The 14,689-nt window shown below is 36.6% G+C and overlaps 1 protein-coding gene across 1 annotated transcript in view; it reads right to left on the bottom strand.

Annotated features, from left to right (window-relative positions):
- The window catches only part of SPINK5 (serine peptidase inhibitor Kazal type 5), a gene marked incomplete at both ends in the record, with an annotated part of 71,367 nt that overhangs the window by 5,488 nt on the left and 51,190 nt on the right, over positions 1 to 14,689 (bottom strand). Inside the window, 8 exons of the mRNA XM_081035550.1 lie at positions 483 to 555; positions 1,339 to 1,466; positions 4,363 to 4,438; positions 4,592 to 4,719; positions 5,598 to 5,670; positions 10,309 to 10,436; positions 11,549 to 11,645; positions 13,202 to 13,329. Coding sequence (XP_080891676.1) covers positions 483 to 555; positions 1,339 to 1,466; positions 4,363 to 4,438; positions 4,592 to 4,719; positions 5,598 to 5,670; positions 10,309 to 10,436; positions 11,549 to 11,645; positions 13,202 to 13,329 — 831 coding nt within the window. The remainder of the gene's footprint in view (positions 1 to 482; positions 556 to 1,338; positions 1,467 to 4,362; positions 4,439 to 4,591; positions 4,720 to 5,597; positions 5,671 to 10,308; positions 10,437 to 11,548; positions 11,646 to 13,201; positions 13,330 to 14,689) is intronic.

Here is a 14,689-nt window from a genome sequence, read left to right as displayed (position 1 = left end):
GCATCATGCATGCACTTATTGATTTGTTGATGCTGAGAAAATGATCTGGAGAAAACAGAAAAAAGACATCAAAGAGAGAAGCTAAAGACGAGGCTTTGAGATTAGTTTACATTGCCTGAATTGTTAAAATCAATGTCATCAAGCTCCCTGAAACCTCCTTTCACATTTAGTGTCAGATAAGCATGCACCTGAGGTGGCAAGGAATTTTGCCCTCTATTTTTCAATCCACATTTCTCCCAAGAAGAGAGACTAAAGCAATGATTGACACACAATGCAGGAGAATTCTCTACAAAATTGAGAAAAACATTAAATATTCAAGTCAGAAAAAGAAAATCTTATTATAAACCAAAGTGATAATATTGTCAAAATCGATTTTTTCTGAGGCAAAAGATTAACATCTTTGCTATCCAAAAACTTGAGAAGAATGGAAGATCTGAGGATGAAAATTAAAACTGTTTTCTGTATATCTTTTAAGAAATTACCTTTGCATCATTTGAAGGCTGGTCATGTGGTTTTTCTTCATCATTCCCTTTTCTTTCACTAGCTTCTCGCTCACTGCAGAATAGAAAAGGATAATGTAGTTTTTCCAGGGTTATTTTGAAAATTTTCAACCAAGTATTTCTCCAATTCTAAACATTAGCGAATCTAACACTACTTTCTCATATCTAAAATATATCTGAAATTCTTTCTTGACTAATGAGTTCTGGTTGTTAGAATTTTCACAATTTGTGGCAATGCTATCAACTTTCCTAAATTCAGTTACTATATTGTTATTCAGAATGATATATTGCAAGGCCATTATGTTTTTCCTTAGTAGAATCTATTATGTCTTTCATGTAGAGAGTTGCTTCTGTTCTCCTTTTTATTTTTTGTTATTAAATCACAACTAAACTCTCCAGTATAGATTATTCTTTACATAGTTCTACTGCTTTAAAGTTTACAAACATTTAAAATTATACTATGTCCTTGAATCCCTACAAATCTGTATTATGAAATTATCATTCCCTTTATACACAGGAGGAACTGAGGCTCTACATAGTAAAGTGGTCTGTCCCACGTTACTTAGCTGACACGTGTCCTCTTTGAAAGTCAATGATTTGGGCACTATACAATAGCTAACTCCCTCTCACAGATGCTCCACGTATGGTTATGCTGCTCATCACCAAAATGATTTCTTACGAAAGTGTTTTGGAAACTTACGGTCCTCTTCTAGAGTAAGGGGCTATTATTATATTTTTAATGTGTGATGTCAAGTGCCCTAAGTTTTCAATTAAGAGGAACTATTTTCTGGCTAACAGGCACAAGGTATCAAATTGATCAATAAACCTCTTCACGTACAAGATGCTCTGACACATTGCACACTTGTTGACGTGCATCTTGCCATAGGGACCTCGAACTGGGTCATTTTCTCTGGTGCAGATGAGCTTTCCATCTCTCACCATGCTCCGAAATTCATGGCACTGATCCTGCCAAGAGGAGCAAAAAAGATGTTACTACACTAGTCTGATCTTAAACACTGAAAACATGACATAAACTCATAACATGTGAGGGGGGGAAATCTAGAGAAAATGAAATTTTATAGAGACGGAATGTGTTTTAAAGGCACTTTAGTCAATTTCTGCTTAGAATCCTCTCCACGGCATCCTTCTTAAATAATTGTCTTGCCCCAGTGGAATTTCACTACCACCTAAGGCAGCCCATACCATTTTTATACAGTTTTCTATTAGGCTGAGCCCCAAATCTGTCTCCCAGCCACTGTATCCATTACTCCACACAGAAAAAGCCCTGAAATGAACTAAAAGATGCTCTTTTGGCAAGACATACTAAAATGTAAACTTCTATCTGGACATTTTCTATGTATACATGTATAAAGAACATTTAAATTGACCAAGATTATCAGTAGAATAGATGGTCTATAGAGATCATTTGAAGTTGTGCAATAAAGCCTTTTCTCAAAGTCGTTCATGTACCAAAATGTATAACAGATATCCCCAATACAGTATTTTTTAAAACATGATAATTACTATTAATGTTTCATGTTGTTTAGTCAGTATAGACCTGGTGAAAGAAAAGTTGCTTCATTAATGGGAAAACCTCCCTAGGGAAATTTCAATATTTTACTTTTGTAATTGGAGTTCATAGATGCATTAGAAGAGATTGTCCTTTGAAGTCAAATTCATAAATTCCTCTTTGAACCCAAGGTCCATAAATTTAGTACCTATGTTTTCTTCTATGCAGTGTATTGTTTCAGGTCTTATGTTTAGGTCTTTGATCCATTTTGAATTAATTTTGGTATACGGTCACAGATAGCAGTCTAATTTCATTCTTTTGCATGTGGCTTTCCAATTTTCCCAGAAACATTTTTTGAAGACGCTGTCTTTTCTCCATTGTATGTTTTTGGCTTCTTTGTCAAAAATTATCGGTCCATATTTATGTGGGTTTCTGTCTGGGTTCCCAATTCTATTCTATTGGTCTGTGTATCATTTTTTCTGCCAGTACCATACTATTTTGATTATTGTTGCCCTGTAGTACAAGCTGAAGTCAGGGAGTGTGATACCTCCAGCATTGTTCTTTTTTCTGAGGATTGCTTTGGTTATTCAGGGTCTTTTGTGGTTCCAAACAAATCTGATAATTTTTTGATCTATTTCTTTAAAAAACGCCATTGGGATTTTGATGGGGATTGCATTAAATCTCTATATTGCTTTGGGTAATATAGCTATTTTAAATATGTTGATTCTTCCAATCCATGAGCACGGAATGTCTTTACATTTCTTTGTGTTTTCTTCAATTTCTTTTAAAAATGTCTTATAGTTTTCAGTATAAAGGCAAGGGAATTAAAAGATAAAATAAATGAATGGGACTATATCAAACTAAAAAGCTTCTGCACAGCAAAAGAAACCATCTACAAAATAAAGAGGCAACCAACTGAATGGGAGAAGGTTTTTGAGAACAACGCCTCCAATAAGAGGCTACTATCTAAAATATATAAGGAATTCATACAACTCAACAAACAATCCAATTGAAAAATGGGCAGAGGACCTGAAGAGACATTTCTCCAAAGAGAAAAAATGCTCAACATCACTAATCATCAGAGAAATGCAAATTAAAAACCACAGTGAGATATCACCTCATACCAGTCAGAATGGCTATCATCAACAAGACAAATAATAACAAGTGCTGGAGAGGCTGTGGAACAAAAGGAACCCTCATACTTGTCGGTGGGAATGCACATTGGTGCAGTCGCTATGGAAGGCAGTGTGGAGGTTCCTCAAAAGATTAAAAATAAAATTATCGTGTGACCCAGCAATTCCTCTCCTGGGTATCTACCCCCAAAAATCTGAAAACATTTATCCGTAAAGATATATGTGCTCCATATATCTTTCACTGCAGCTGGATGTTCACTGCAGCTTTATTTACCATGGCCAAGACATGGAAACAACCAAAGTGTCCTTTGATAGATGAATGGATAAATCATACACGATGGAATACTATTCGGCAGTAAGAAAAGATGAAATAGTACCATTTGCAACAACATGGATGGATCTTGAGATTATAATGCTAAGCGAAATAAGTCAGACAGAAAAGGTAGAGAACCACAAGATTTCACTGATATGTGGTATATAAAGCTGAAAACAACAAAAGAACAAGAAAAACAAATGAAGAAACAAAAACTCATAGACACAGACAATAGTTTAGTGGTTACCAGTGGGTAAGGGGGGAAGGAGGCTGGTAGATGAGGGTAAAGGGGATCAAATATATAGTGATGGAGAGAACTGACTCTGGGTGGTGAACACACAATGTGATATATAGATGATGTATTACAGAATTGTGCACCTTAAATCTATGTAACTTTGCTAACATTGATCACCCCACTAAACTTTAACTAAAAAAAAAAAACAGGAGGCAGAAGAGATTGTGCTGCGTCATATTCTATGTGGTGGTGTTGTAAAGCACTGAACATCATTTGTTAAAGCCCCAAACTGAACACAAGATGGCACTGTAAGGCCAACTTAAGAATGTATCACCTAGAGCTCCCAGTTTTTCGTACTTGCTTTCTTGTTTGTAATTTTAGTATCTGTTTGCTTGGTTATTTGTTTTAAAACTTCAGAAAAGAAATTCACTGGATAACAACAATTTGGCAATTGTTACTGGTCCTACAAATGTGTGGTAACTGTATCAGAGTTGCGCTTAGGGTACCGATTAGCATGCTATTTCTTTGCAAGATCTGGCCATATCTTTCTTGTTCACCGTTATAGCCACAATGACTCTGACAGAGTAGACATTTCATAAATGTTTGTTGGATGAATTAACCATACAACCAACTGTCCAAATTTTAGTATTAGCATATCTAACATATATTACCTGTTTTTCATTGTTCTTTTCTCTTGTGTTTGTCCTATTATTTTCCTCTTTTTTTCTTTCTGCTGCTTCCCTTTCCCTGGAAGGAAAAAATGGAAAGAAACATTTCAACCAAAATGAACAAACAACTCACAGATCTGCTTTTTAAAAATGCCATTTTCTCAAACTGATGAGAAATGATTATTACACTTTAAGATTCACAATTAAAGGCCAATTTTTGAAAATTACTCACAGCTTTTCCTTACACATAGCACATTTATTGCCATGTGTTTTGCCATTTGAATCCCGGACAGGGTCACTTTCTCGAGTACAGATAAGTTGTCCATTTTTCATTTGGCTTCTGAACTCATCACACATATCCTGAAAAGAAGGAAAGAATACATTGGAAATGGCTGTTTTCACAAAGTATTTGATTGGACTTGAAAATCTGAAGATTTCGGCTAACAGTCAGGCAACCACTTAACCTTGCTATGAAATGGGAGTATAATGGCCCATGAAGATTTCCACCCCTAATTCCTGGAACCTGTAAATATGTTGGCTTACACAGAAAGGAGGAATTAAGGTCTAAGATGGAATTAAAATTACTAATCAGCTGACAAACCTTAAAATAGAGAAATTATTCTCGATTATCTGGGTAGGCCCAATATAATCACTAGGGTTCTTATGAGTGAAAGAGGGAAGCAGAAGAGTCAGTGTCAGAGGGATAAAACATGAAAAAGTTTCAACTGATCATTACTGGTTTTAGATGGCCACAAGCCAAGGAGTGCAGGCAGCCTCTAAAAGTTATGAAGGGCAAAGAAACAAATCCTCCCCCAGGAGCCCTGCGGACACCTTGGTTTTAACACAGGGAGACCCAGTTAGGACTTTGAACTCCACATATATATGAAAATAAATTTGTGTGGTTTTAAGCCTCTGGTGGTAGTAACTTGTTATGTACCTAAACCTCATTTTCCCCATCTATAAAATAAGATTTAAAAAATGTATTTGATCAGGCTGTTGAGAGACTTAAATAAACTACAGTTTATAAGAGTGCTTTGTAAAGTATTAGACTGAAAAGCCTCCACTTAGCATTAAATTTCCACACTGAACAAGTTACCAGTGATATTTACATTAATGAAGGCTTCCGAACTAAGGGCAAGATCTTGGTTGGCAACACTGACACACTCTTTCTATATTTTTGTTAGCCAAGTGTTGACTTACAGAAAGACCATTCTTTCAAAAGCTAGTTAATGACTCACCTTTCCTGATGTAAATTCAGTCCCATTTGATCTGGAGCCAGCATGCTTGTTTTTTTCATCTGCTTCTCTTTGCCTGGAAGACAAAAGAGTCAATAGTCATCTTGTTAACACATACTCAGGTTTCAAAGGAACCATGAAGTTTATGTACCCCAAACCAGTTCCTTCACAGAGAATCTCTCTGCCTGTCCCCATGATGGATAGTCAGCTCAGTTATGTCTTTTTTTATTAGTTTCAGGTATACAAAACAATGTAATAAATATTTATCATTTATATCCCTCACACAGTGATAACCTCCCTCCCCCCATTTACTACCCCTCTGACATCGCACACAGCCATTACATTTCCACTGTCTCTATTCCTAATACTGAACTCCACTTCTTGTAACTATATATATATATATATATATATATATAATTGTGGTTGACATTCATTATTGTTCAGCTTCAGCTTCAGGTGTACAGTGCAGTGATCAGGCATCTACATGATCCCTCAGGTGGTCTCCCTAATGGGAGCCGTTATGGAAAACAATATGGAGGTATCTCAAAAAACTGAAAATAGAACTACCTTATGAACTAGCAATTCCACTCCTAGGTATCTATGCGGAAAAATCCAAAACTCTAATTCAAAAAATACGTATGCACCTGATGTTTCCTGCAGCTCTATACACAATAGCCAAGACATGGAAACAACTGGAATGCCCATCGGTAGATGACTGGATTAAGAAACTGTGGTACATTTATACAAGGGAGTATTACGCAGCCATAAAGAAGAATGAAACCAGCTCAGTTATTAAGAAGCTCCCTCATCACGGGTAGGTTAGATCAACTCAAGGAATTTCAAAGTCCCCTTTATTTGTGTCGAAATGTATCTTCCTATAACTTCCATCCTTTAGTCTTATTTCACATTCTCAGCACAACACAGAACAAGCCTGCTGAATCCATTACCTCTTCCTGATAGTAATCCTTCAGATATTTGAAGGAAAGTTTCAGGTCTCCAAGCCCAGCTTCCTTAGGTCTTTCATCATGAGCTGTGGTTTTTAAATTCCCCACCAACTCACCATTCTAGTTCCTTGATATGTAGCTCAATCTATAATCATACTATTTCTTAAAGTATGGAGTCCAAGACACTAGAAAGGAGACAAGTGATCTAGAAAAGTACCTTAGGATCATTTTTAAACCTGATAAATTTTTAATGGTAGTGGTCCTTAAGTCTATAGGTGCTTTAAGAATCATCTGTACAATTTTTGAAATTCAGATGCAGGAACCATCTCAACAGTTGTATTGACAAGGTCTAGACTGGGACTCAGTGACCTAATTTATCACAAGCAAAGCCACGTAATTCTGATGCATTTTGCCCAATATCCAAATACTGAAAATCTCTAGTACACATATTTCTCTTTCAAACTTTCTTTAGTTGTTTTTTTCCCACAAAACAAACATATGTGTGAATATATATAACACAAATATGTACACACACACACACACACACATAATTTTTAGGGAGCTCTCTTTGAAATAGGGAAGTGGTGGTAAAATATATCCTGAAGATTCAATCACGTATTAATTCATGAAATATTAATCAAGTAAACTACTGGAAAAAGAGAGTGCCTAGAATGATTCAGTTTGGTGGACTTATAGTTATAGTCAGGGCTTACTCAAAAACCTTCACTGGCCTCCAATCACACATAGACTAAAACCCAGTGTCCTTCTCTGGACCTGAAAAGCCTTATATAATCTTTCCGAACTCATATCTCACAATTTTCCATGCAATGATCTTGATATACAGTGACCTCCTTTGTGTTTCTGAGCTTGCTAATTTCATAATAATCTTCAGATCTCTGTGTTGGTTCTTGCTCTGCCTGAAATGTTCTCCTCCAGATAATCAAATGGTTCACTTCAGTCCTTTTTATAGGTCACCCTCACGTGTCAGGTCTTCCCTGAACACCATAAACAAGTAGCAACTTCAATCCCTTTCGGTTGCCTTATTCTGCTGTATTTTTCTGATTACCATCTGGCCTTGTGTTATGTAGCTATTCCCTTATTTGTTTACAATCTGTCCTCCCTGTGTTATATTATAGATTCATAATGGAAGGAACTTTGTCTTGTTCCCTTGAAGTATACTTATCCATGAATTGCGCCTGTTACATAGTAGACGGTCACAAACCATTTATTGTCAGATAAATGGTTTCCAAAGATCGTAAAAAATTATTCCATTTATGTTGTGTTTTGTTAAATACTCCAGGTAAGTATCTTATAACATAGGTGACACTGATCACATCAGATAATTTTTATCTTAATAATTTTCTACATCTGAGAATCATCATTTGTTCTTTCACAAAATTATCCCCTATTAATATGTGATGGATCAACAAATAAGTGCTGGCGCGGATGTGGAGAAAAAGGAACCCTTGTGTACCGTTGGTGGGATTGCAGGTTGGTGCAGCCACTATGGAAATCAGTATGGTGGTATCTCAAAAAACTGGAAATGGATCTACCTCATGACCCAGCAATTCCACTCTTAGGTATCTCTCAAGAGAAATCCAAAACGCTAAATCAAAAAAAAATCTATGCACCCGTGTTTATTGCAGGACTATATACAATAGCATGACATGGAAACAACCGAAATGCCCATCCGTAGATGAATGGAGTAAGAAACTGTGGTACATTTATACAATGGAGTATTACTCGGCCATAAAGAAGAATGAAATCTTACCATTTGCAATGATATGGATGGACCTAGAGAATATTATGCTAAGTGAAATAAGTGAGATGAAGAAAGACAAATACCATATGATCTCACTTATATGTAGAATCTAAAGAACTGAATAAATGAGCAAACTAAACGAAATAGTCTCAGACATAGAGGAAAAACTGAGGGTTGCTGGATGGGAGAGAGGTGGGGATGAAGGAGAAGGTGAGGGGACTGGAAAGCACAAATTTGTATTCACAATATTGCCACAGGGATATGAAAGACAGTTTGAGGAATACAATCAATAATATTGTAAAGATTTTGTAGGGTATCAGATGAGCACTTGTCTTATTAGGGAGACCATGTCACGGATGGTGTAAATGCTTAACCACTGCAGTGTACACCTGAAGCTGAAACTGAATAATACTGAATGTAAACTATAATTTTATATATATGTATATATATATATATATACATATATATATATATATATATATATATATATATATATATACATATATATATACACACACACATAATCATGGGATATGGAGTACAGCATAGGGAATAGTGTCAATGGAATTATAATAGCTATCTATATACGATGTCAGTATGGTAATAGATGGGGGAGGAGGGTCATCACTTTGTGAGGGATGAAATGTCTAACTATTACATTGTTTGACACACCTGAAACTAATAAAAAAATAGTAAAAGTCATTAAAAAATGTGATGCAGAAAGAAACAAAGGCACAACTGAAAAGCTATTTCAATTATGTTTGTCATATCTTCAAAGTATCAGTTGTGCAAAGGAGCAGCATGTTATATTATAAGGGAGCCTAAATTATTTATTAGTATTAATGGTGACACCTATTATTTACTGAACTTTAATGGCAATGCTAATAGTGCTAACTCACATTCATTGCATGCCTACTTTGTGCTAGGCACTATGCTAAGAGTTTTGCATGGTTCCTCTCATTTACCTTTCAAAAGAAACACTATTGGCTACTATGATTATTGTTGCCTTTCCCCCATTATAAATAAGAGCTGATTGAAGCCTCAGGAAGTGAAATAACTTGTCTGAGAACGTGGAGCTGAAATAGCCATCCGATACCAAAGCCCTGGCCCTGCGCCACTCTGCCACCCTACTTCTAGTAAAGCATTTTTACAATGTGAATAAATACTAGACTGGTGTTCAGAAGAACTGAATTCTAGTTTCATCTCTGAAGCTTACTTCCCCTTGAGACCTTGAACGGAAAAAAAAAAAAAATCAGTAATTCTCATCTGTAAAATGCAGCTTTTGGATTAGATTTTCTCATATGGCCTATACTACTACAATATTGTAATCATTTTGCAAGGATAAAGGTGAAAAAAAGAGTGTGTGTGTGTGTGTGTGTGTGTAGAAGCATTAGATACTTATTAAATACATATCAATCAAGTGCCACAATTAATAGCATTGTAATATACACATCAAATTTTAGAACTATGTTGGATACCTTGATGGATACCATCAAGGTCTCCTAGAAAACCACCTCAATATACAGATGGGATGGACAGTGGTTATGTTACTTGCTCCAGTAACACAAATAAAGAGTGGTTGAATTGGTTCATAAAGCACTTTAATTCAGTACCATTCACCAAGGGAAAAGAACTGGAACACACCCTGGATTATGCAATAAATGTGCCCCACATACATGACAAGAGGTAACTCTCTTGAACTATGTGGGTCAACTATTCCAAATGGCCCTCACAAACTCTCCCTAGGATGTAGGCACGATTATCCATGATGATGGCACTTATGGGTCATAGAATTATGATAGAACATAGAGTAGGAATCAGCCACTGATTAGCTACCCTTGCTAGGGCTCACTGTTCCTTCAGGGAAACAAGAGAAAGAGATAATATTTGGGAATTAACAGAAAGAATGATTTTCATGAAGAGAGCCCTAAGGAATTAAGAAATAGCCATTCATTCAGGAGGAGTATGCAGCTATCTTTTAGACATGCCTGTTGAGAGAAGTACTTACAGTATCTCTTTGCACATGGTACACTTATTGTTGTATGATTTGCCATCAGCATCACGTACAGGATCACTCTCCCTGGTACAGCTGAGTCTTCCATTTTTCATGTTTTCCCGAAACTCAGCACATTTGTCCTGAAAAGAGAGAAGAGAGCAGGCCTTCTGGATTACTTGGTCTGTTGAATTGTTATTAAATGTGTTAAACCATTTGAGTAAGAAAAGGTCCTGTTTACCTCCTCTTATAAGGAATATAACTTCTAGGATTGCTATCTACAGAGAAAGAGGGGCTGGAATCATCCATATTCTAAGAGGTCAGCTGTCATGGCTAATAATGTTGCTGTTAAGGTTTTATACAGAGAATAGCTGGCTGGGATTTAATAACATAGATCAAGGGTCAGTAAAGTATAGCCTACAGAACTAATCTATTCTGCGGCCTCTTCGTATACATAAAGTTCTATATATAAAACTTGAAATGCACCCACATTCGTGCATTTATTCACTTACATAATACTATTTTCAGCTCCTGTCCCAAAATAGTGGTAGAGTTCAATAGCTGCAACAGAGACCATGTAACCCATAATGCCTAAAATATTTGCTATCTGGCCTTTTATAAAAAAAATAAAAGCTAACCTCTGTTGTGGATAGAAGGGAGAAAGAAATGAGCAAAAAGCTTTGTAAAATGCTAAGGAAGATAGGTTTGAGCAAATGATGGAGAAGACAGACAAGGGGTCTTGTCGGATCTATCACTTGAGAATGAGAACTCAGCCTCCTAAAGGAGAAAAGATGGAAAAACAGACAAGCCAGAATTTATCAAAGGCGAATATTGGGCCTGTGTTGGATCTGGAAGCAAAGAGATGGTCTTGATATCCCAAGGTCAAAGGAGAGAAATAAAGGGTCTGTAGTCTTTCAAAATTGTGTTCACATGCTCAAGGAGCGGGTTTGCACACAACACTGTCATGCTGACACTTAGGAATCTCTCAGGAGACGTGCTATCCACTTCCCTCGGCTATTTTATCTTGTCCTTGTAAGAGTCCTGCTACACTTGAGTTCAGTGACATGAAGTAACTTATTTAATGCTTCATAAGACCCAAGTGTCAGGGACAGGGCTGTACCCCAAACTATCTGACTCCAAAACCTTGGATCAACAGAAATCCATTCTGCACACATTCGCCTTTCACCACAGGCCATGTCATGGTCCCACTGTGAGTTGAGCCCACACAGGTTATGAAAAGTAGAGGGGCTCTTACCTGAGCTTTCCCTCTTTCACCACCATTGGAATCATGCTCTGTAGCAATTCTCTGACTTTCCTGTTCTTTTCTCTTTCTTTCTTCATCTTCTTTCTGGCTGGAAATCAGAAAGTGGGAGGTAGGGAATAGTAGATTACCGAGAGTGGAGTGCATTTCTATGAGTTTCTCATCATTTGACCTGATTAGATTGGCATAGAATTCACCAGCACTTACTGAACATCTACAATGTTGCAGGCCCTCTTTGAAAATAAAAAGATGAATTGCATGGGGTCCTTTTGTCGGGAAAAGCCCTCATCTCAGTAGAAGGAAACCAATATTTATATAACCACAAGCAAGAGCAGGTGAGCAATTAATTAGCATTTCTTAAATGCTCTCTGTGAATCTCCAGCTGGATTGCTCTCAAATACCTCATATTCAAGAGGTCCAAAAATAAGTTTCTTTTCCATGAAATGTGTTCTTCCTTCTGGATTTTCTGCCTTTCATGAAGAACAAAACACTGGAGTGATCTCTAACGGCTCCCTCTCCTTCAGCTCAGATAGCTGTTGCCACATTCATTTCACCTTCACAGTGTCTCCCATGATGACCCGCTCACTTTCTGTCCTATTTCCCTTGTTCTACTTACTTCTTACCGGGTCATAACAAACCCCTACCACCAGCAGCAGCATTCTGATTTTTAGTCCCTTCCTTCTCTTTTTCTCCTTCTTACTGCTGACATATGAATCTTCCTAAAAGACCATATTTATGCCACTTCTTCTCCTACCTAAAAAAATTCAGCTCCCCACTATACATAGAATTGACTTCAAAATCCTTGATCTGGCATTCAAAGCTGGTGAAATGGCTAAGTTCTAACTCCACTAAATGACCTATATTTTGCATACTATAGTATAGTATAGTTTTCTTAATTTTATGTCTTTGCTTATGCTGTCCTCCTCTTTTCCTCTCATTCCTTCCAATACTGCCCATATAGTATCCAAATGAGAGAGTCCAGTTCTATTCCTCCAAAATCTTTCTACTAACTTTTCCTTCCCTGAAGTACCATAACACACTGTACACATCATTTTTCATTGTTCTGTCTCCCCTTTGTATTATATTAACTAAAGTCCATGTCTAATCTCTAGTAGCTATGATTTCTAGGAAGACTGTTTCATTCATCTTTGTATAATCACTAAGCATATTATATATTATAGATGTTCAATAAATGACTGTTGAATCACAAATATTTCAGGTGTACCTCCAAACACTGTGCAAAAAGCAATTTTTCATTTCCTGAAAATGTGATATTTTTAAAAATGTAGGTAGAAGAGTTAGATTGCTGGTAACATCTATGTGTTTTCTTCCCAATAGGAATTATAAAACAATCCGGAGAAGGGATTGAACTGACAGCAAAGAATTTAGAATTTTATCAAGAAAGATGTGATCTATTGATAGGCTTTCCCCCCAAACTAACGGAGAATATAACTTACTCATATATTGTCTAATTCTAGAATTGTGAATCTTAGCCTTCATAAAGACAGATTCACCTAAAAATGCTTTACAGGTAATTATTTGTTGCTTTTATATGTAAAAGAAGGACAAACAGTATTTATTATCTTCCCGGCTATTTGCCTCCCCAACTCTGTCAACCCACAGCAGGACCTTCATTTGTGCACTCACAAGACTGATTTACACATGGCACACATGTTGCCATGGGTCTTGCCGTCTGGGCCACGCACAGGATCATTTTCTCGTGTGCAGAAAAGATTTCCATCTTGCAAAAGACTCCGATATTCATTGCACCTATCCTAAAAGGAGGAGAAAAGGCAAGAGCTTGGGTATTTTATTGGAAATTACTTTGTTGGGTTCCTTGAAAATGACCTAAGGATTTTTTTTCCTGGCAATTGTTACGTTCAATTCCTACTAAGCACACAGGACTTAAAAGGCAGTTTCTCTTTCATTTTCCTTGAGATTTAGCCCCCAAGTCCATACTGAACCCACAATCACAAACAAGCAGGACTCTTTTAATAAAGTAGGTTCTCTGATGACTGGTCACATTCCTTACTCAGGGTTTTAGTGTCCATCTCTGTTACAATGACAACATCGAACGTGCCACAGAACCAAAAAAAATTCAAGTTCAGATAGAACTTCAAAGTTTATCTGGTCCAACCGGCCATATTATATCTCAATCCCCTTTATATCATGCCTGCCAAGAAGCTGTCTAATTTGCTTTGGTGCACTCCTGCAGTAATAAAAAGTTCATTAGCCTTCAGAGAGTTCATGCCAAAATTTCTGTTAGATAGTTCCTACAAATTAACCATAGTGCTACTTATGGGAGATCTTGAAAAATAGTAAGTCCTATAGGATCCCTGCTCTTAGGGTTTGATTTTTCTAAGATGTCACTGCAATTGGGATGAGTATGTTTCTTCAGACCAGTAAGAAAAGTCAAAGTATTTCACTTCCCTCGGAGAAAATGAGAATATTTTTCTCCTTCCACATGAGAGTCCTTCGGATATGTGCAGAAAGCTTTCTTGTCTTTCTCCCAGAACTCCCTATGTTCTTTTCCAAGAGCTAAACATCCTCCAGATACTTCAGTCATTCTGTTTCAATCATCTGTATCATTTCTTATTCTGAATTCTTCCCCTTTCCTAAAAAATTAACATAATATTCCAGGTATGTCTGGACAAGCACTAACATGTTGACAACTATATCCCATTATTAATTTTAATTCCAATGTGCCACCAAGAGACTTCAGCTGAGGGGTGTTGCCTCTCTGTGCATCAGTTACCTCATTTATACAATGAAAATAATAATAGAATCTATTCTATCTGGTTAAAATAATAATGGCCAGTATGCACTAAATATTCAATATATGTCCTGGATTGTTGTGAGAATAACGTGAGATAATATACGCATGTATATAGACAATGACTAACATCTAAAACAGTAAATGTTAGCTCCAGAGTTACATGAGGAATTCAGAGAGAATAATCGAATCACTTAAGATCATGCAGTTAATTACCGGTAGCAATTGGAATTGCATTTGTGGGGATTTCTTATTCTTTGTTTGTTATATCTTTTAGTTCAAGTTGAAACTCAATGAGGATAAAAGTGAGTTTTTCTCTTAGCTCTGCTTTAAAGTTCACTGCCAGATTCCTTAATTGGTCA

This window comes from Rhinolophus hipposideros, assembly GCF_964194185.1.
Source record: "Rhinolophus hipposideros genome assembly, chromosome: 23".
NCBI lineage: Eukaryota > Metazoa > Chordata > Mammalia > Chiroptera > Rhinolophidae > Rhinolophus > Rhinolophus hipposideros.
Note: the sequence above shows the minus strand (reverse complement) of the source record. Positions and strands in the feature narration are given on the sequence as shown.